At 34.6% G+C, this 22,657-nt stretch overlaps 2 protein-coding genes across 4 annotated transcripts in view; one reads left to right on the top strand and one right to left on the bottom strand.

Moving 5' to 3' along the window:
- The window catches only part of LOC105213886 (serine-rich adhesin for platelets), a 45,777-nt gene that overhangs the window by 271 nt on the left and 22,849 nt on the right, over positions 1-22,657 (top strand). Inside the window, exon 2 of one of the 3 annotated variants that reach the window (XM_054226203.1) lies at positions 3,501-3,951. In XM_054226203.1, coding sequence (XP_054082178.1) covers positions 3,930-3,951 — 22 coding nt within the window. In that variant the 5' untranslated portion in view covers positions 3,501-3,929. Of the gene's footprint in view, positions 1-3,456; positions 3,952-22,657 lie in introns of those variants that run through there. The other 2 variants (XM_011186986.3, XM_011186985.3) reach the window with 2 other exon arrangements.
- Positions 367-3,386, bottom strand: LOC128920019 (zinc finger protein 862-like). The gene is made up of 3 exons (XM_054226204.1): positions 2,952-3,386; positions 2,787-2,891; positions 367-2,727 (listed from the first exon to the last, which is right to left on the bottom strand). The coding sequence occupies exons 1-3, from the start codon at positions 3,050-3,052 to the stop codon at positions 870-872; spliced, it is 2,064 nt and encodes a 687-aa protein (XP_054082179.1). The 5' UTR covers positions 3,053-3,386; the 3' UTR covers positions 367-869.

Here is a 22,657-nt window from a genome sequence, read left to right as displayed (position 1 = left end):
AAGCAAAATTGGGAAAAAGTGCATTTCTACTGGAGCGAATTCATTCGGAGTTATAATTGGATAGTGTTTGTTTCAAAGCAATACAGTGTTGATTCATAACTAATTGGAAATATTACTTCCCAATAGAAATGCATAAAGTTTGCAGTTAATACAAACATTCGTCGAGCCGATAAGTCAAGTATTAGCTAACGCGTTTTTCAATCCGGTACGGGCGTTGGTATGAGTATTCTTTTGTGAGCACAAACAGTTCGTGAGTTTGGTCATTTCACTGTGTTTCAACAATACTTTTGTTGTTTTCCACAATGTTCGTTGCGTCCCGGCTTCCGTGATGTGAATTAATTATTTTCATTTCCCTGAGCAGTGTTGCCACTGACAAAATATTTTATGTATCCAAAAGTGTAGCAAACCGAAACTTAATGTAGCCATACATTTTTTACACCTAAAAATTGTAAAAGACAGTTAGTTCATAGAATTTCTTTATTCATATAATTTTATTTAACTCAAAAAAATAACCACTTTGTGTTAACATTGTTTTTTATGTATTTAAAAATTATTATATTAAACTTAAAGGAACACATTTGGTGATAAATATTATAAATATATATATATATCGTTGTTATTATAAAAATAATAAAAAAAAAACAATTCTTGTGTTTAATTGACAAAGTTGTAAAAATAATGAAAATCTTTTTTTGCTGACCAAACAATATTTCTATTCGTTAGTTATTTACAGGTCATTATCGCATGTAAAGTACTTATTTCCAACTTCTTTCTAATGCTGGTTTTAATTAATTTAAGAGAAGAGAATGACAATAAATTAAATACAAAGCCACTGAGATCTGCAAATTTTACGTCGCCCACTCCATCTTTCATGGAAAATCTTTTTTTGCTGACCAAACAATATTTCTATTCGTTAGTTCTTTACAGGTCATTATCGCATGTAAAGTACTTACTTCCAACTTATTTCTAGTGCTGGTTTTAATTAATTTAAGAGAAGAGAATTTTCTCTCTGCCACTGCAGAACTGTGAGGCAATGACAATAAATTAAATACAAAGCCACTTAGATCTGGAAATTTTAAGTCGCCCAGTCCATCTTTCATGGAAGCGACTTTCTCCCAAAATAAGTCAATATCCAAATTACTATTTAAATTGTGATTACTTAATTTAAATAAAGTCCATTGGGTAATGATTTTATCACATTCACATTCAAATAAGTCTGCATATTCCAAAACTAAATCTAAAATATTATTGTCATTTGCTGACATCACCTCCTCAGGTGTTATTAATTTTAAAAGTTCTAAATCCTTCCTGGAGAAATCAAATCTTAATTTGATTTGATCTAAAAGCTCTATGTAAAATGCCAGAATGTTACCTTTCACTTCATTTATTTCATCAGCTGTTGCCTTTTTTTTTAATAGAACTTCTGCTTTTGTACCAATAAATATTTTTGGTAGTTCAATATGATTACAAGTGCTTTTATAGTTAATATTGACGTGAAGTTCTTTGTTCTTTGCAATAAAATTATTTAAAATTAACAAGAAATATGATTTCATACTCGAATAGAGATATGGAAGACGACTTTTTTCTGACTGAAACTCTTTGTTCAAATTGTTAATCAAAGGCAACGCATACGAAAGAAATAGGAAATAGGATTTTGTTTTATTATCTTCCATTTTTTCAGCCAATTGGTTTGATCGAATTGCATTGACTTCTAATTTTGCATAAATAAAAAAGAATTTTAAGGCGTCCCATTGCTCATTTATTCGGGAAACAACTCCCTCTAAAGACAGCCATCGTGTTTGACAAACACCTAATATTTTATGTGGTTTCACGGAGCAATACTCCTGAAATTCCTTAAAGTCATGAACTCGTTTAGGGCTATGCGAAAAGAAGCTATATATATTTCGACATAACCAATTGACATCTTCGGGTATTTTTTTAGTGGCATAACTCACACACAAATGCAAAGAATGGCAAGTACATTTCAAATAAAAAATATTTGTTTCTGACTCCAGTAACGCTTTTACGCCAGATAAATGGCCGGCCATGACACTTGCACCATCTGTTGCCATACCTATAATATTTTTTAGCGGAATATTGTTGTCTAACAAAAACTTTTTTACTGCTCCAAATACTGAAGCTGAATCACACTTTGGTAGCTCAATAAGTGCTAAAAATCGATCCTTTGCAATAAAGTTCACAACGTATCTCACGACCATTACCAGACATTTTTTAATTGAGATATCCGTGGTTTCGTCAATGATTATTGAAAACTTACAGTTCTTTAACGTTGAAACAAGCTCGGATGTTGTTTTGCTAGCAATTTCCTTGGTTATGTTTGTTGCTTTAGTTCTGGCAATTTGCAAACGTTTGGCCACTTCAGAGTCCGGGCAACATTCAGCTAACAGAGCAGGTAAAACATCCATTAATAAAAACGGCAAGTTGTGCGTTATAAGAAACATGACGAGTGTAAATTCTGCATATTGAACCTTTTTGCTCATCTGCTCTTTTTCGGTATCCAAAAATGTCTCCATCGATAATTGACTCTTTTTGGTTTCCATATTTTGTACATGAGAAGAACAACTGGCGTGTCTGTTAAGATGTGACAATATATTTAAAGAGTTCTTGTTGCACGCTTTGCAAAAAGCGAGACCATTTTTGTTTTCCAGCCACGGGAACTTTTTCAGCCACTCAGTTCTGAACTTTCTCGTTCTTTTGCTCTTTTTACTAAATAAACAAAACATTTTTAATAAAATTCTGGAAATGGCAAAATTCTAAACACATACGGCTCATTGTTATTTCCTTGGTCTTCTTCTTCAGTAATGTCTTCTTCAGTAAAGTTTTCTTCATTTTCCTTTTGTTTATCAATCCGTGACTTTTTTACTATAAATCTGAAATATAACATTTTTAATTATTCCTTCTTATAATTATTAACATTAAAATTAGCTTACCTATCCATCATCAATGTATCAGCAGCCAACAAACACTCAAAGCAAACTTCATCAAGCCACCATTTGCATGTAAATACTTTGTCACAGGGTTGGCAAACCATCGACGGCACTATCGATACTATCGATGGTTGCTCGTCACTAAAACTATCACCATCGATGGTTTGCCAACCCTACTTTTACATTTGTGACATTTACACCTACCATGCATATATATACAATGCAATTAAGGTATGATCACAATGTAATTGTCATATTTTCTTGTGGCATTGAGTAGTATGATGCGATAATTTAACAAAGAAGAAAAAAAAATTAAGTCAATTTGAAAATTTTAAGAAATAGTAGCCATTTAATAAGCAGTGTAGCTTTGTAGCCTTATATTTTAAATGTAGCCAAATGGCTACAAATGTAGCCACTATGGCAACACTGTCCCTGAGTTGAATGTACATACATACATATACATATACAACTGATGACGGTGTTTTGGTGCGTTGCATTGTAGTGTTTGCTAGCTAAAGAAAACATATACCTCTACATTATAATTTTTACTAGAAGCTAAAATAATAACAGAAAATACCATTAATGTAGTGGTTAGAAAACCAACAAAAATTAAAGTGATTTGACCAAAGCGTCACAATTTAAAAAGTAAATCAGTAAATAAGGTCAAAGCAGAACCACCAACTTGTTTTGCTTATTGGACGAACAAATGAAGTGGTGATTCATTGTTGTATAGTCGCATTAAACTACAACGAACGTTTGTATTATTCATAATACGCTACGAAGCTGGGTAAAAAACAGGCAGCGCGTCAACCAGTAACAAAAACGGGTAGTGGTTTACTATATCTTGTCTCAGTGTGTTTAAGACTGTATTACGACATAAAAACAATAAACTTTTGCAACATTCTGGTTTTCCTGCCACTTCTTTGATTTCTGTGTGTAACTTCAAAATCGAGCGAACTTCAGTTGCCACACACATTCAATATGGACGTTGCATCGCGAGGAGGTAAGTTTCTAAAGATCGTGTGTCACGCAAAGAAAGTCTTTCTATTTTCATGACATTATTGTCATTATTTTTTTGTATGTATTTTAGAACAGTAAACTGGTTTGTTTAAATTTTTATTTTTTTTTTTTTTATATTCTTTACTTTATATTATGGATTATCACAAAATTTAATCGAGTTTGTCAGCTATTTTAAAAGAAGACGCTTTTATCGTAAAAGTAAACAACTTGTTACATAATAGATATTTGTTATTGAACAATTTGGCAGTGGCTGAATTGCATAAATACGAATTTTTATTTTTAATGTGAATATAAATTATATTAATATTCTTAATAATAACAATTTATCCTTCTTTGAAAGTTTAAAGAATTTTCGTATATTTTAATAGCTTTTCCCAGACCAAAAAAAAGGCAGTTTCATTATTATGCTGTTATTTTTTAAATTATCAAATGTTGAATAATTTTTTATAAATTTTACTGACCTAACAGAGAGTAAATAAATATTTATTTAAATTAGTTTTTTTATATGTAGGTATATCTTTTTACATAAATACATAATCGGTACATATATGTACGCATCAATCGTTGACCCAAATATGTCAATATATTCGTCAAAGTGTTTCCATTTTGGCCAAACACCTACATACATACCTATGTACGTTTAAATGGCAACTGTTGTGCCACAAACGAGTTTTCGTTTATTTGTAAATTCGGTCAGATGTCACATCCATTTGTATGCAAATGCATATGCATATACGATGTGTGGACAAGCAAATGTACATTTATAAGTCGCCAATGATTATGAGGCAACCTGTGCGCGCCCAAATGCACATGAATCAAATAATTGCAAAATATTTATGCAATAAAATCAATGAACATGTTGATGACTTTGGATTTGACCATAAATTTGTTTTATACTTTACACTAACGGTTGTGGTTGTAATGTATACAATATTAATTTGAGACTCAAGTAAGAAAGATAAACAATTTATAAACGGTATAGAGATTTTAATAAAAATATCATCTAATTGTTAAAAGTTAAATTAATTTTTGGAAATGAATTCCCATCAAAATTTTATAAAATTAATTTCATATTTAATAATATCGGACTCATTGGAGTAAGCCGGAATTTCTATACTTCAATGGACTGTCACCTCACCAACTTTCCAACGCCAAGCCAAATTTCTTTTATTTACTTCGATTTCAATCGAAGGTTACTTAAGTAATAACTTATCTCTCCAGCTTGTGCTTTGAGAGCTTTTTTGTAAATATTTTTGTTTTGTCATCAACAGTTATTTTGAAGTAATCAAATAATAAGTTCATTTCCTTCGCCTTGACGAACAGTCAAGGTGTGTACACGCACGCATCATATCTTATCAAAAATACTTAGTCAGATAGATAAAAAAAGTATGAAAGAGAGCAATAAAAGAAATGTATGTACAAATTTATGTAGTTAAAAAATGGTAATGTACATAAGTACATATTTGAACTTTATAATGCTGATATGCATACCATATTTGAAGTTTTTAAATATTGGGAGAGTGTTGTTTGCAATTTTAAGTTTATTTTCATATATTTTAACATATAAAATTTCCTTATAAATTTCAAAAGAAAATTTAATGTTAGACATTTTAATTTTACTATTTTTGAGTTGAAAATATTTGGTTTCAAATCTATAAATAATATTGCTAATATAAATAAAACAAATATTCAATTTAGTATCATTCAGTTTGATGAAGTGTTGTTGCTGTAGTGAAGGAAATTTTATGCAAATAGTTTTAAAAAAGGTTACGCAGTAGATTGCGCTTGGTCGGTTAAAAGTCTTCTGTTTAAGTGTGGTAGGAGCGGATATGTGGACCTGTTATAAAGTCCTTGGATAAATTGTCATGATAGTTATGTAACTTAGAATACAAAGTGATATTTTTAAAAGCAAGATTCCTCTTTATTTGAAGAATTGGGTGAAATACAATATAAAGTTCATCACAGCTCCAGTTCACTTATACTTGTACTTATCGGTTAGTATGAATATATCTGTATATCTTTACTATAACAGTTATGAGAAATGAAAGTATCTAACTCCAGTTTAAACCGACCTAAAACTTCTTAACTTGTTGAATGTCGCTTATTTCGAGGAGTGGAGTGTGTGATTCAAAATGAATCACGCTTACCGATTAAACTATAAGCATATAGATGTATGTCTTACAATTCGCTGCTAAATATTTGAATAGATTAGTTTTGAACAGTTGCGATAAGCCTAAATCATCTCGATGCATGCCACACCCTCGATTTCGCTTCCAACAACTGCTATTGCCTAAGTGTATGTTATTTCGGCGCGCTTTTCCCTCACTTGCGGCAAGCATGCAAATCTTCAAGAAAATACAACTTACAGATGTACATACATACACATATACATATCTACAGGTAATTTTGCATACACACAAATGTATGTAGATATGTACTATGTAAGAGTAAAAACAATTTACCAACTTCATTGCGTTTTGTAACCGGCGTTCGTGTTGGCCGTGACGTGAATGAACTCTCTAACAGCGGTTCGCAATTTTGTCGGTTTGTGCCGTGCTCAGATTTACGGGCATTGCAGCACTTGTGCTGGCGTCGTATGTATGTGTTGTGAACAACTTTATTATGCCAAAGTTGTCGCACATTGGTCTGGATGATGACTGACTGCGTCTCTGGCTCGGCATAGCCTGGTCGCTGCGCCGTGGCCAAGCCCGCTAGCTTTATTTGCCTGCGCATTCGTATGATTCATTCGCTGCTGAAAACTACTTACGAATATTGCGCATACTCGCAAAGAAAATAACGAAAAAAAGTAACAAAAAAGAATATTCCATTGAAATAACCGTGATATAAAAGAAAAAGAAGAAAAAAGCGAAAATGTCGTAAATTTATAATTTTTAGCTTTTTTGTTGTAAACCTATAATATATGTGGGTTTGGCTGTGTGTGTGTGTGAAGAATATATGTGCCCAAGTATTATTATTATTGTTAATTGTTTTTTGTGTATAAAAATCAGCGGGAAAAAATTTAGCGATAAGAAGGGAATTAAATGTATTATATTGCATTATGTGCCATAGCAGTGTGTAACTAGTACGTGGAATTCGAATGAATCGAGTAATTATGAGTCACACCCTAACATTTATTTACATATGTAGTTATTGTTGTAAATAAATGTTTTTTAGATTAATAAGAATAATAAATAAGGCAATAAACGGAGTCCACCATTGTGACATAAGCTTTGAGCTTTAATATTTAAATATTATCTTAAGATTTATCAAATCAATAAATTAGTGTTTTATTTCAAATTATTGCTAGTCCATTGCATTCTATCCCTCTCTCTCTCTCGCTCTGGCTCTTTCGCTCTTTATGAAGCATATCGCTCTATAAATATGCATTGTTCCAGTTATCTTATCTTTTATTGTAATTAAATTCATTCCTTCTAACATTCGCTGATTTTCTTATCGTGGTTCTGTAGATTTTAAGGCGTTACCATTGCAAATACTGCTATTATTACAAAATTACCGTGACTTGATAAGACAAATAATTTCATTGCAATTTCTTCTTAATTTTTCTTTCTGTGTAATTTACGTTTTTGTTTAGAGCAGCTATTGTATTGAAAAGATAAATGTGAGAATAGAACCCAACTTTAAGTACTCATAAAAGAAAGCGCTTTGTTTTGGATTAGTTAATTTATATTATTAAATCTTGGTGTGGAGTTTCAAGAAGATTGGAATAATAGTTTACAACTCAAGAACAATATTAGCTAGATTAATTCTAGTAACTAAACGTGGTATAATTAGTAATATTAATTAGACCACTAGACTAACTAGAATGAATCTAGTTTATACTGTTCTTGGTTTTTTCTTGCATCACTTCACCATTGTTCTAATAGTAGTATGTACTTTTATCTTGATCATACATTGTCAAGAAGGAAAATAAATAATTCGAAGATCTAGAGGATTTGTGAAATCAACATACTGCTAGTTTAAACTACAGTTGAACTTCCCTAACTCGAATCACCATAATCCACAAAAAACCTTCGAGTTAGAGAGACTTCCGAGTTAGGAAGGTAATGTGTATGAAATTTGACTTCTATTGGCAATTCAAGAGTTCGAGTTATGGAGAATTTCTACTTGTAGATGTCCGAGTTGGAAGTTCAACTGTATTTAAGAACTCAGTGTCTTAAGAATAGTATTTTAACATGTTTTTCTAGATGTTTTTCTCAATAGGATGTTTTGAAAGCTGGTAACAAATATTCTTTGTATTTTCGATTAATGTACGGGTTTGTCTGATCCCGAATGATCTTCTCAATATCTTCAACACATTTTGACATTTTAAATAATTAAAAACGAATAATTTTTATTTTAACTAAAGCAGAATGGAAGAGAGAGCGAGAGAGTAATCGGAACAATCTTCGTTACATCTGGAACTTTAGTAATTTATAAAGATTGATAGTGTTTTTGCCTTTCAAAGAATGGATATATTTTTTTGATATTTTTGTAATTGCATTATCCATGTATGGATTTTAATAGACCTATTTCTTACTGTTGGAATCTTGTAGAGACATTTTTATCGCTAGCTGGCCGCCAACCTCAAACTAAAAAGTAATACTTTATTAAGAACTCCTCTCTCAAAAAAAAAAACATGTGCGCAAACTAACTTGGAATACTTTGGCCTTAAGGGTAATAAATGCTTTTGCTGATTACACGAATTACCATTGCCAAACATGGTTATATAAGCGTTTATGATAACGTACTGCGATAATAAAAAAACGGCGATAAATTGGTTACAATGTTAATGCATTTATGATTTCATAAATAGTATTAATACAAAATATTGAAATAGATTTAAAAACTAAAATACATATACAAACACATTATTAGTTTCACTATAATCATAAAAAACAATATCTTAAAACACAACAACCTGTAAAAACTATGGCAAAAATGCTCGTATTTAGGTCTTTTGGTCAAAAGTCCATCGTTCCGAATATGCAGGACAACTGTAAATATACAAAATGTAAGTTAAAGTACTCATAAACGAACATAAAAACTTGTGTTATGCTCAACAAGTTATGACATTATTAATACTCGCTTCCCAACTGGTATGTCAAAGTGTCGAAATGGCAAAGCAAATGGCAAAAGCGATGAATAAGTTTTGTTATCATGTGACGACTGATCGTTTGGTCATTCACACCAATGCATGCTGGCCATAAAAATGAGATTTTAAATGCACACATTTACATAAGGACATATTGTATGATTTTGTGGTTGTTGGCAGGTAGTGAGGTAGTCGAATTTCCACTGGGAGGGTAATGTAATGATTTTTTAATATCACGGAATTATTGGTAGTACGCTACGTTATTTTAAAAGTTAAATATGAATTTCGAAAAAAATATAATGAAAATGGTGAAGTTTTTTATAAAATATGGATTTATTTTAGAAAACTTGTTTGAAGATGTTCGCTTGCCCTCATAACGATTTATTAGTAATCGCAAGGTCATCATGAATCAAGTTCAGTTTGTTTATCATATCACAAAAGTGACTTGTATCACCACCTCCTTCATATATGTATATTCAAATATATATGACTGATATACGTTTATAACATTAGTCAGACGCTCGTGCGATTTGATAAAAGTGGTAATTTTTCTTACAAACAGGAGCGGTTTTGTTTTGGTGTGCGTTTGCCTCAGCTTGTGTTTAATATTTTGTGTTTTACTACGGTACTTTTAGGGAACGGAGGGAAATAATTTTTTTTTGATATATTTTGATAAATGTGCTGACATACCAATCGCTGGTTATGAGTCACACTGCATTAGAAAACAAACTTAATCTAGACAACAAGGCAACTACTTATCTATATATTTTCAGGAAATTCCAGTAAAAAGGGAGGGTAACGCTAAGAGCTTTTTATACTCTCGCAACCTGTTTCACAGAGTATGATAGTTTTGTTCACATAACGGTTGCTTGTGTCACCAAGAAATAAAAGAGTTAGATATGGGGTTATATATATATATAAATGATCAGGAGTGATAACGAGTGGAGTTGAAATCCGGATCCGGATCCGTTTGTCCGTGCAAGCGATAACTTGAGTAAAAATTGAGATATCTTAATGAAACTTGGAACACATGTTCCTTGGCAGCGTTGGTTGCTTTCGAAAATGGGCAAAATCGGACCATTGCCACGCCCACAAAATGGCGAAAACCAAAAACACATAAAGTGTCATAACTAAGCCATAAATAAGGTTATAACAGTAAAAATTGGAATAAAGGATCGCACTAGGAAGGGGCATATTTGGATGTAGTTTTTTTGGGGAAGTGGGCGTGGCCCGGCCCCCAAATCGGTTATTTGTATATATCTCGCAAACCAATGAAGCTATATAAACCAAAATTTCTGCAATCGATTCTCTTACGTACCCCACCACACACCATGAAAATAGTTGAAATATTATCCACGCCCACTCGACAGATTTCAATGAAATTCGGCATATAATATTTTCTTGACACCCTGATAACACGGACAAAAAATGGGCGAAATCGGTTCACAACCACGACTACTTTCCTTATAACTGAATTTTGAATTCCATCTGTTTCCTTCACTTTATAATATACATATACATAAGGAACCAATGAAGATAGCGGAATAAAACTTTACACAAATAGTGTATATCATCTCTGGCTTCATTTGTGAAAAAACGAAAACGGACGATAACTTTTCAAGGCCCCAGGTATCGAACTCATGTTGAACTCAGCGCCTAAGGGTTAATTTTAACCGAAAATATGGGTAAATCTCTTAGATAATTTAATGTAATTCAGAGGAAATTGTTTTCTTCTAATAGTGTGTCTCTTTTCCAAAAATTATTAAAATCGGGTCATAACATCTCCATATACCTCATTGTAGATTTTTCAAAAGTATCTTCTCCTAGCTCCCATAAACCTAATTATAGGTTTTTCAAAAATACGGTGGGCTTTATTCCGCATATATATATTGGTTAATATGTGAGCTATCTTAGCAAAATTAAGTGAGCGTATCGTCTTGGATATAGTGTACCTTGCTGATGAAAATGAATGAAATCGGTTCAGGAATTATCTCAGCCTTCATACACTATATATGACGATTTTCGTTATTCTATTAAACTTTATGCCGAATTTATGGGTTAATTTGTATGTTATCTTAATAAAATTTCTTCAATAAATTGCGAGAGTATAAAATGTTCGGTTGCACCCGAACTTAGCCTTTCCTTACTTGTTTTGATTTGAATTTATTTGACATTTCTGCTTATCTGAATAAAATTAAACATTCAATATTTAATGCTCAAGGGTTTAGAAATCACAAATTAAATTAAAGATATAGAAAGGAAAATATTTCTTTTGCTTGATCGGTTTTAGATTTAGTTAAATGGGAGCTTTTATTTTAAAATACTCCGCAAAAACGATAATTTTTAACTGATGGCTTATTAATTATTTGTGAGTTTTAATATTATAACGATTATTTTACTAAAACTGGAGGCCCACGAATCTGAAATATTCAGTTAATATCTCCTTCGTTTTTCGTATCAACTTTTCTCTATTTTTCGCACAACGATCGTGTGATAAGTTGTGAAAATCAACCGTAAGTGTATTGGAGTGAGTTATGAAAGAAAGCGCGTCGAATGCACCTCACAACAATTTGTAAATTATTAGGCATATTTGTTGTTGTTGTTGCGCGAACAATGAGCTAAAAGCAGCTCGCAAGTAAACAGTATTCATTTAAAATTTGTTGCACTAAAGTTGTTAATTTGCAAAAAACAGCTAGTGACGGTCAGTGTCAGCTGCTGCGATTGTCTGGGTTGCAGCTGCCGGCCAGCAAATGAAGCACGTTTCCATTACGTTTTCATTATCAAGGCGCGCGTGCACTACTTACATGCATGCATATGCACATATTGCAGTGTACTCGTATATTCGTGCATAAATACTATTCCGCTGACGAGTCAGCGTCCCAAAGTCAGCTAAACATACGACGAGTGTGGGCATGTAGTAATAATACTCATTTGTTGGCATGCAAATAGTTAAGCGGCGTGTAATCAGCTATCGTCGTATAGCGGATATGCGCTCAAATGCAGTTTGTTTTACGACCGAAAGTGATATTCTCAGCCGCAACAGCGTAACGGACCAGAGTGCAGTAGACGCTGCTGATTAATTAATGACACACTGGGGCATTCGGTATCTGCATAAATTCATATTTTCTGTCTATCTTATTGTTCGGGTTTTGTACCAGCAAATACGTATGTACAGTCATGTACAAAATAATAAGAGTGTTCATACTTTTAATCGTAAATTTTCCTTCCAGTAAAAATCATGTGACTAATTGCATTCGATTCGAAAAACATCGCGATTCAAAACAGTGGTTTTTGAAAAAAAAGAGTTTTTTTCTTATTGAGAATACTGGTTCCCGACATTTTGCTAGTCGTTAAACGAAAATGGGTTTTCAAGAGCATAATAACACAGGAATTGGTTCGCCAAGGGTTGGAGGAATTGAGTTCAAGCCTGGCCAAGGACTACCCATGATAGTAATGCCATAGAGAATGTATGGCTTGATATTAAGAGGGAAGTTTTATAGACGAAACAAAGCAAAGAATTTTATTCGGTACTTAAGATGGCAGTAATGAATTTTGGGAAACATTTTTCACGTCAACGCAATACAAATTTTCGCAAATATAGTCCCACGATCCGTTCTCAAACAAAAAAAATTAAAATGAGAAAATATTGAAAAAATACACCTTTGAAGAAAAGCACTATTATTATTTTGAACACAACTGTACTTAAATATTTGAAATTTCCACGGTCATGGACATGCATAAATAAATTTAAGTGAATACGAGTATGCCTCTAACAATTGTGTATAATTGTTTTTGTTCTATTTACAATATGAAAGTGAACTTATACAATTCATAAAATCATAAATCATACTTATAATAGTGTAATAATAGTGCGTATGCGCAGAGGTGTACATGCTCAGTTATTCTGATTGTATAATTTATGTCAGAACACGAAGTAAGCATGAAATTTTAAATAGTAGACTCATCCAAAAATTATTGTTATTGTTAAAAATGCAACTCTATTAGCAATTTCAACATAATGAAAAAACCAACAGAGAAACAGTTATAAAAAGTATCCTCTTAATTTCAATTAATAAATTATAATACTTCGCTCAAAAATTAAGATAATAATTGCATTTTCACTCAATTAATTATCAAAAATTTCTCGAAGATTTCTTAATATAGTTACTAATCTAATGAGTTTAACGATTATTTTGATAGCGATCAAAAGTTTGGCGTGTGAAATTAAATACCATACCACAAATTCCCACTAACTCTACTTAAACACCATATTTTTTGGGTTTCATGGTAATATTTGTGAAATACACAATACAATTTGGCTAAAAATTTAAAACCACATAAAGATTTTGCTTACTATACTCTCAATATCATAGATAATGCCTTAATAGTGTTTTGTAAACTCAAAGCCTTAAACTCGAGTTTATGTTGGCCACCTAATTGTACTATGATATATTTTAAGGAAACTTAATTGAGTTTTGTTCAGTTATATTCATATCCTTCTTATATACATATTTGTGGCGTAGGAACCGCGTTAAGCGATTATAGCCGAATCCACCAGAGCGCGCCCCTCGTTCCTCCTTTTTGTTTTTTTGGCGCAAACTGGAAACACCAAGTGAAGCCAGGTCACTTTCCACCTGGTCCTTCCATCGGAGTGGAGGTCTCCCTCTCCCTTGGCTTCCACCAGCGAGTACTGCATCGAACACTTTCAGAGCTGGAGTGTTTTCATCCATCCGTACAACATGACCCAGCCAAGTCATGTCTTTTTATTCGCTGAACTATGTCAATGTCGTCGTATAACTCGTACAGCTCATCGTTCCATCGTCTGCGGTATTCGCCGTTGCCAATGTTCTGAGGACCATAAATCTTACGCAAAATTTTCCTCTCGAAAACTCCTAGTGTCGTCTCATCTGATGTTGACATCGTCCAAGCGTCTGCACCATAAAGCAGGGCGGGAATGATAAGCGACGTGTAGAGTTTGATTTTGGTTCGTCGAGAGAGGACTTTACAATTACACCTGTTGGCAATAGAGATTCTGCGTTGGATTTCGAGGCTGACATTGTTGGTGTTGCTAACGCTGGTTCCCAAGTCCTACGACTTCAAAGTTATGACTGTCAACAGTGACATGTGAGCCAAGACACGAGTGCGCTGACTGTTTGTTTGATGACAGGACCACCAGACCCATACGCTTCGCTTCCTTATCCAGTCTGGAAAAAGCAGAACAATGGCGCGGTTGTTGCTTCCGAAGATATCAATATCGGAGAGGTCCTTCCCGATCCTGACTGATATCTCACTTAGTTTCCAGTAAAACCTGTCTGGGTTGTAATTAAAATCTATTTCAATTAACATTTTTTTAATTTTTTTTCTGTATTATTTGAAATTGAGTTCAATTAACATCTTCATTAAGAACAAATTTGTAAATTACTTTATTATTTTGCCAAATATTCTGTCAGATTGTTAATTTGTAAGACTATTAAGCATTTTAGAGAGTTAATTTGCTTAAAATGAAACGATAATAAAATTTTGCCGATAAAAAATAGTTCCAATAAAACAATAATAGGTGTTAGTGCATATTTTGAAAGTGCCTCGCAAAGAGCGATGGATATAATCAGTGGTTCATATAAATCCTTTCAGTTACTTCGTTTTTCAAAGCTATCACCAAACTTTCAACTAACTTCAACAGCACTTCATTTTCAACAGTTTAACCAATTACAATGGTAATCTAATTTTCATCGCTTTTAATTGCTGCAATTCAACGAAAACTCGTGCACAAAGTGATCCATTATTCCATTAGATACACCACTAACACCATTTGCACTCCATCAGCACTCCAATATGCCTACGCATGTGGGTAAAGAGATAAAACTTTGTTGGGCTTTTGTGATTTACATAATATAGACGTATATACTCTATATATAACGGGTGATTTTTTTGAGGTTAGGATTTTCATGCATTAGTATTTGACAGATCACGTGGGATTTCAGACATGGTGTCAAAGAGAAAGATGCTCAGTATGCTTTGACATTTCATCATGAATAGACTTACTAACGAGCAACGCTTGCAAATCATTGAATTTTATTACCAAAATCAGTGTTCGGTTCGAAATGTTTTTTATCGACAAATTTTGTTCAGCGATGAGGCTCATTTCTGGTTGAATGGCTACGTAAATAAGCAAAATTGCCGCATTTGGGGTGAAGAGCAACCAGAAGCCGTTCAAGAACTGCCCATGCATCCCGAAAAATGCACTGTTTGGTGTGGTTTGTACGCTGGTGGAATCATTGGACCGTATTTTTTCAAAGATGCTGTTGGACGCAACGTTACGGTGAATGGCGATCGCTATCGTTCGATGCTAACAAACTTTTTGTTGCCAAAAATGGAAGAACTGAACTTGGTTGACATGTGGTTTCAACAAGATGGCGCTACATGCCACACAGCTCGCGATTCTATGGCCATTTTGAGGGAAAACTTCGGAGAACAATTCATCTCAAGAAATGGACCCGTAAGTTGGCCACCAAGATCATGCGATTTAACGCCTTTAGACTATTTTTTGTGGGGCTACGTCAAGTCTAAAGTCTACAGAAATAAGCCAGCAACTATTCCAGCTTTGGAAGACAACATTTCCGAAGAAATTCGGGCTATTCCGGCCGAAATGCTCGAAAAAGTTGCCCAAAATTGGACTTTCCGAATGGACCACCTAAGACGCAGCCGCGGTCAACATTTAAATGAAATTATCTTCAAAAAGTAAATGTCATGAACCAATCTAACGTTTCAAATAAAGAACCGATGAGATTTTGCAAATTTTATGCGTTTTTTTTTTTTTTAAAGTTATCAAGCTCTTAAAAAATCACCCTTTACTATCCACGGTTTTACTATATAGTAACCGTAGGCCAACACGGAAAGCACGAGTGATTCATATGTGCTGGCGTCAGTAAGCACTTCGCAGTGAAAACATACTTATCTGCCAAGCAGCAGCGATGCACCCACCCGTCGTACATCCTCCAACTAAGCAACCAACCACCTTCTCAACACACTCACTGCACTGCAATTCATTTCACCTTCAACTCAAGTGCACTAACTTTTGTTTTTGTTGTTGTTGTTGTTGATGTTTTTTTTATATATTTTTTTTGATTGCTTTGCGGTTACGGTTGTAGCGGCTGCCATCAGTCGAGTGCTATACACTTGACTGCGACTTATCAACACTGCTGCCATTACAAACCTATGCAAATATATGGATGTTTGTATGTATGTATATTTGTATGACTGTATGTCTGTATTTTGAAGGGTGCCTAGGCGTCGCGCTAAGAATTTCACATGTCTACATTTGAATAAAGCCAGAGCAAATACATGAATATCTTGTTTGTTTGCTAATCGAAAAAGGGTTAAAAGAGAACTAGAAAAAAATAAACTCCAGTTAGCAAAGAAACGCTAAATTTTTACAACTTTTGGTTGTTTTTTTCAACTTATAACTGAAATGCAATAAATAATATTATTCATACCGCTTAAGATTATTTGTATTTTTTTCATCCAATTTCATGCTCTTGACTTTAGGTAGCCGTTGCATATATCGCTACAAATGATCAGCTGATGTCTCAGCTGTTTTGATAACGGTTACGTATTTGCAGTTGTGTCGTTGATATATTTTATTGTCGTTGACATTTCGCTTTCGCAAATAAAAAATAATGTGTTTATTGTTGTATACACACATTTATTGTTGTAGTTCAAGGCGTAGAGGTGAATTGCTGAATTGTATAGCAGCCAATATTTTAAACCAATTATGTGTGGCATTTTCGCTTTGTATAGACAGCTTCAGTGTAATTGAAATTGTTGTTGCTTACATTGGTGGTTTTCATTTCTTTTCATTTTCATTTTCATTTCATTGCGTATTAAATTTACAATAAATTTTTTTGTATTTACTCTCTTGTAGTTTAAGCATTTTGTTTTCGTGTTTATTATTTGCTTATGCGCCCACACGCCGCTGATAAAAAAGCGTTTAGCTATTTACTTTGCCAGCTAATCGTTTGCGAGCTCGATTAGTGGCATCTTCATTTTGGAACGCGTGATGATTTAATAATTTTGTTATTGAACTTGTATCGTGTGACACGCTTTTGTAGACACTTTAAATACATACTTATTAGTTAAGCTTGAAAATTTTACAACCGATTTATTAGTGGAGAGTATAAAATCATTTGTTTGAAATGTGGTGATTCCAGTGGAATTACCGCCGAAATGAAATCATTGAGAACACACAATTTGATCCACATATTCTGCATAAAGTCCATTAAAAAACAAAATTCATTATATACTACTATGTGTGGGGACTGGGTAATAACCCGGACCGATTGGAACTATTTTTGTCACCAAGCTACATTATATCCAAGATTATACACTCACTTTAGCTAAGATATCTCACATGCTAACCTGTATGTATGTGATTGGCGTGGAAACCGTTTAGCCGTTTATAGTCGTACCGATGATAGCGCGCCACTCCTCTCTTTCCCTCGCTGTTCGGCGAGATCCCAAGTGTAACCAGGTTGCTCTTCACTTGCTCCCTCCAACGGAGTGCAGGCCTTCCCCTTCCTCGGCTTCCTTCGGCGGGTACTGCATCGAACACTTTCAGAGCTGGAGTGTTTTCGTCCATTCGGACAACATGACCAAGCCAGCGTAGCCGCTGTCTATTTATTCGCTGAATGTCGTCGTATAACTCGTAAAGCTCACTGTTCCATCGTCTGCGGTATTCGCCGTTGCCAATGTTCTGAGGATCATAAATCTTGCGCAAAAATTTCCTCTCGAAAACTCCTAGTGTCGTCTCAGCTGATGTTGACATCGTCGACGCTTCTGCACCATACATCAGGACGGGAATGATAAGCGACTTGTAGAGTTTGATTTTGGTTCGTCGAGAGAGGACTTTATTTTTCAATTGCCTACTCAGTCCAAAGTAGCACCTGTTGGCAAGAGTGATTCTGCACTGGTGTTGTTGATGCTGGTTCCCAGGTATAGGAAATTATCTACGACTTCGAAGTTCAGACTGTCAACAGTGACGTGGGAGCCATGACGCGAATGCGCTGACTGTTTTTTTGATGACAGGAGATTTTCGTCTTGTCCGCGTTCACCTCCATACCCATTCGCTTCGCTTCCTTATCCAGACGGGAAAAAGCAGAACTAATGGCGCGGTTGTTGCTTCCGATGATATCAATATCATCGGCGTACGCCAGCAGCTGTACACTCTTGTAGAAGATTGTACCTTCTCTATTTAGCTCTGCAACTCGTATTATTTTTTCCAGTATCTAGTTAAAGAATTATGCGCTCTTCAAACTAATATAGAAATGTCCCTTTCTCTTCTAAACAAACACGCTGTATACTAATTAAATTTTGCATTTCAAACTTAAGCACCGTTCAACTTAACCTCTACACTTAATAGTTACTTGTAATCGTGTATTGCCCTTAAGGGCAGAATTTCACCGAAATTGTCCCACTGACATCGCTAGTTTTCCATTTCACCAGTGGTCTGCACTACGCGACTTTTGCAGGGAAAACAAGTTCTTCGCCACTTATTTTGTGCGCTGAATTTTTTCCCAACTTTTTAAACATTTTATGACTGCTTTTGGACGAGCTTTATAACATTGGCCGCACTATCATTTGCCGACCGGTTGCTTGTTGTCTCTTTATCTATCTATTATGCTTCTCGAACGCAGTTCATGCGCTTGTTTGTTTACTTTTTTGCTTGCTTTCTTCGCACTCCATTCACCTCATTATATACACCTCCACACAGTTGGTTGGTTCTGTGCCTTTTGATAACTTCCCTCATATATGAGTGTCTCGTACTTGCTTTGTGGCCAGCGGTTTCATGCCACCACCGTGCCATTTCATGTACTTTGCCATACATACACAATTATCGTTTACATTTTTTGTGGTTATTTAAATTGCTATATCTTCACAATCCGACATACATACATATGCATATGTATGCAGCAAACATATTCATAATATGCTTTTTACAATTCAAGTATCACTTTGTAGGATTGTAGTAATAAAATGGTGAAAAGTTCATTCTACTTGAGAGAGAGGGAATACGATTTGAGTTGTTATTATTGTTTGTGTGTCTGATTCTACTTACTCTGTCAGTTGTGGAGTAAAACCACTTGGATTTCGTTGTTCTTAGAGTTTCATTCTAGAACTGGTCCAGGTTTAATCTTCCTTGTCACTTTGAATGCTATCATTCAATGCTGTTCTTTTATCTCTTTATTATCTCTTCGCATATACTATTTCTCTCCAGTGACGGGTATCTGTTAATGACACAACACATAGGATCCCAAATCAATGCTATACCAAATTAAGTTAATTAAATGTATGTATGTGTGTTTGGCGTTGCAACCGTTTAGCCGGTTATAGCCGAATCGACGATAATGCGCCACCTCTCTCTCTCTCCTTCGCAGTTCGGCGCCAGTTGGAGATCCAAAGTGTAACCAGGTCGCTCTCCACCTGGCCCCTCTAACGGAGTGGAGGCCTTCCCCTTCCTCGGCTTCCTCCGGCGGGTACTGCATCGAACACTTTCAGGGCTGGAGTGTTTTCGTCCATTCGGACAACATGACCTAGCCAGCGTAGCCGCTGTCTTTTTATTCGCTGAACTATGTCAATGTCGTCGTATAACTCGTACAGCTCATCGTTCCATCGTCTGCGGTATTCGCCGTTGCCAGTGTTCTGAGGACCATAAATCTTGCGCAAAATTTTCCTCTCGAAAACTCCTAGTGTCGTCTCATCTGATGTTGACATCGTCCAAGCTTCTGCACCGTAAAGCAGGACGGGAATGATAAGCGACTTGTAGAGCTTGATTTTGGTTCGTCGGGAGAGGACTTTACTGTTCAATTGCCTACTCAGTCCAAAGTAGCACCTGTTGGCAAGAGTTATTCTGCGCTGGATTTCGAGGCTGACATTGTTCGTGTTGTTGATGCTGGTTCCATACGAAATTATCTACGACCTCGAAGTTATGGCTGTCAACAGTGACGTGGGAGCCAGTTAATTAAATTCTAATTAAATTAAATTTGTAAGATAAATTGGGTTCCAATGAAGATAAAGAGTGTTGAAGCTCTGCAAATTCCGAAAAAGGTGTCAGTTTACGAACTATTTTTTTTTTAATTTTTTATTAATTTTGTTTTGGTTTATACGAGATTTGATAATTTACTTAAACTATAATTTTGCAGAAACGTTTTCTTTGAGGTCTTACAAATAGAAAGCTAAGGGTTCAACATAACCTATTACCTCGTGTGTGATAAACCACAAAGGAATGGGTTTATTGACCACATGCCGACAAGTTCGACTGGGTACACCTGTTGTTGTTGTTGTTTTTTCATATTATTTATCAACATTTGGTTTTCGTCATTTGCCATTCATCGTTTGCCTTTCAACATTCGTCATTGTGGCTGAGTAACCTGAGGTTAAACAGCAACATGGCTGCATTGGCCTAGTTTTGTGCGCCTCCGCATGACACTCTTCACCTGACCGCTTGCTTGATTAAAATGACATACTGAGTGAGTGAGCAAGATGGAGACCTAGTATTGGTAGTTGGAAGGCTGCAGGTCTTACAAACTTAGCCATTTGCATGAACCGAGTAAATTTGTAACATTGTACCCGAGTAAGTATGTATGTATGTTGTTGCTACATTCGAATGCAATTTTGTACGAATTAATTATGCTGTTCCGCTCGTTATCTTCGCTGTTGTCTTCTTTGCGCGCCCAGCACGTCCAACCGATTGGCGGCAAAGTGTCATCATGCATTTCGTGCAATACGAAGTATATGTGTATGTCTGCATATAATGAATACTTTTGTATCGGTCGGCAGCTGTTGGTGGCCAAACGACTTTAGCGAGTTAGGCCAGTTATGACCATTAAAAAGTGCCATAAAACTTGGTCACTGCACTTGTTCGCCTATTTGCTATTGTTGCTGTTGTTGTAACCGCTCACGATTTTTTTTTTTGGTATTTTCCAAAGCGTTAAAGTCTAATTAAAAGTTGTATTTTACTACTTATTGCATTTAGTATACTCTCATAGTGTTTAAGTGCTTGAGCTATCGCAAAAAAAAATATATTTTTTTTGAAAATTTATGAAATTATATATTTACAATATTTTGTTTTTATAGTATTTGTTCAGCAAAAAATTATAATATTTCCCTGAATGAATTTTTACACTGATTATACAATTATAATTTATGCTTTTTGTTGTTTTGTTTAAACCCACGCGTTTGTTTTCAAGCTTTTTCAAATTCATTGTTGGCATCTGCCAGTTGTTTTCACATTAACAAGAGCATCGTTTGTAAACAAATAGCTAACAAAATATTCATTTACATCATTCCATTTTTTACGCTAACTACTTAGGTTCATAAAGTCATAAACTTTCCATAATATTAAAAAAAAACTTCTAAACTCTACTTCAATCGAACTTATGACCACTGGCTGACTTACTCTTAAAGTCTTTCGGGTTAGGTACCGAGTTCGGTTCCAGTTTCCGACTAAATATTCTTATTTATAATCGCCTTCATCCGGCTATGATCCGTCGATATTGCCATCATTTTCAAGCTTCGATAATCGAAGTCGTACTTAAATTTTTTTGGTGCCTCGATTTTGCGAATAATATCAAGGTGCGTATCATAAGCTCTAAAAAAGTCCGATAAGTATTTAATCTAATGAAGAAAAATTAATAAGTTGAAGAAAATTGCGATTTATTTGTCCACATAGTCTTCGTTTGGTTCGATACACTTAACCCAGGGATGCTCAAACTTCCTTAAGGTGTCTGAACACCCAACATGGCGGCCATAACCTTCTCATTTGACTCAGATTATTGCTCTACTGGTGAATTTTTTAAGTTTGTAAATAAAAAGATGAGGTATGTTGTCAAATTTGTAGAATACGGTGGAAAAGTTAGCAGTTCATGTCCTAATTCGACGAATTTAGTGGGGGCGTAAGTCGTTGTTAATTTGTAAGAACTATTTTTCTTCGCTAAACAGAGAAGTTTTTGTAAATCCGATAGTTTTGTCTTTTTCGTCGTAGGTTCGCTGAGTGAAGTTAACTTTCGATTTTCTTGGGATCTGGTGTGTACCAGTGGAGCCATGCTTCGTCGACGGCCACGAAATGACACCGAAACTCATTAGATGGCGCTTAAACTACGTCAAACAGTGCTGTGCTATAGCATCACGGTTGTAATTTTTGCAGTAGCCTTCTACGAGTATTATTTCTCATGTGATAGTGGTGCTATAGGGCGAGTAGTCTTAAGGCGTTAGGGGTAAACAGAGACACGAAAAAATGAGGATTTTCAGTAATTTTTTTTGCTATTAAATCATGTTATTCTACAAAAGTAATACAAAAGGCATTATTATACAATGTTTTGACTTAAAGTCACGAAAATTCGAAAAAAAAATTTATAATTTCCAAAGTTATAGCTGTCTGTGTTGACCTAGTTTCGAAAAAAAGTGCTTGCGGTGACAATCATCAGTCCTTGGAGATTTATCTAAAATCAATCGGATAAAATAAATTAGTTTTATAAATAGATAATCCTGGGCCTGATCCGAAGCTTTTTTTCAAAATTAACAAAATGGCGGCCTCAGGAATTTT

The sequence above is a fragment of the Zeugodacus cucurbitae genome, chromosome 2 (genome assembly GCF_028554725.1).
Source record: "Zeugodacus cucurbitae isolate PBARC_wt_2022May chromosome 2, idZeuCucr1.2, whole genome shotgun sequence".
Lineage (NCBI taxonomy): Eukaryota > Metazoa > Arthropoda > Insecta > Diptera > Tephritidae > Zeugodacus > Zeugodacus cucurbitae.
The sequence above is the reverse complement of the archived record's forward strand: the minus strand, read 5'-3'. Positions and strand labels throughout refer to the sequence as shown.

Coding starts and splice junctions, on each gene's coding strand:
- LOC128920019 (XM_054226204.1), bottom strand. CDS start 3,052: ATGGTTTGCCAACCCTGTGACAAAGTATTTACATGCAAATGGTGGCTT. Junction 2,892..2,951: donor GATACATTGATGATGGATAG/GTAAGCTAATTT, acceptor GTTATATTTCAG/ATTTATAGTAAAAAAGTCAC. Junction 2,728..2,786: donor CAAGGAAATAACAATGAGCC/GTATGTGTTTAG, acceptor TTGTTTATTTAG/TAAAAAGAGCAAAAGAACGA.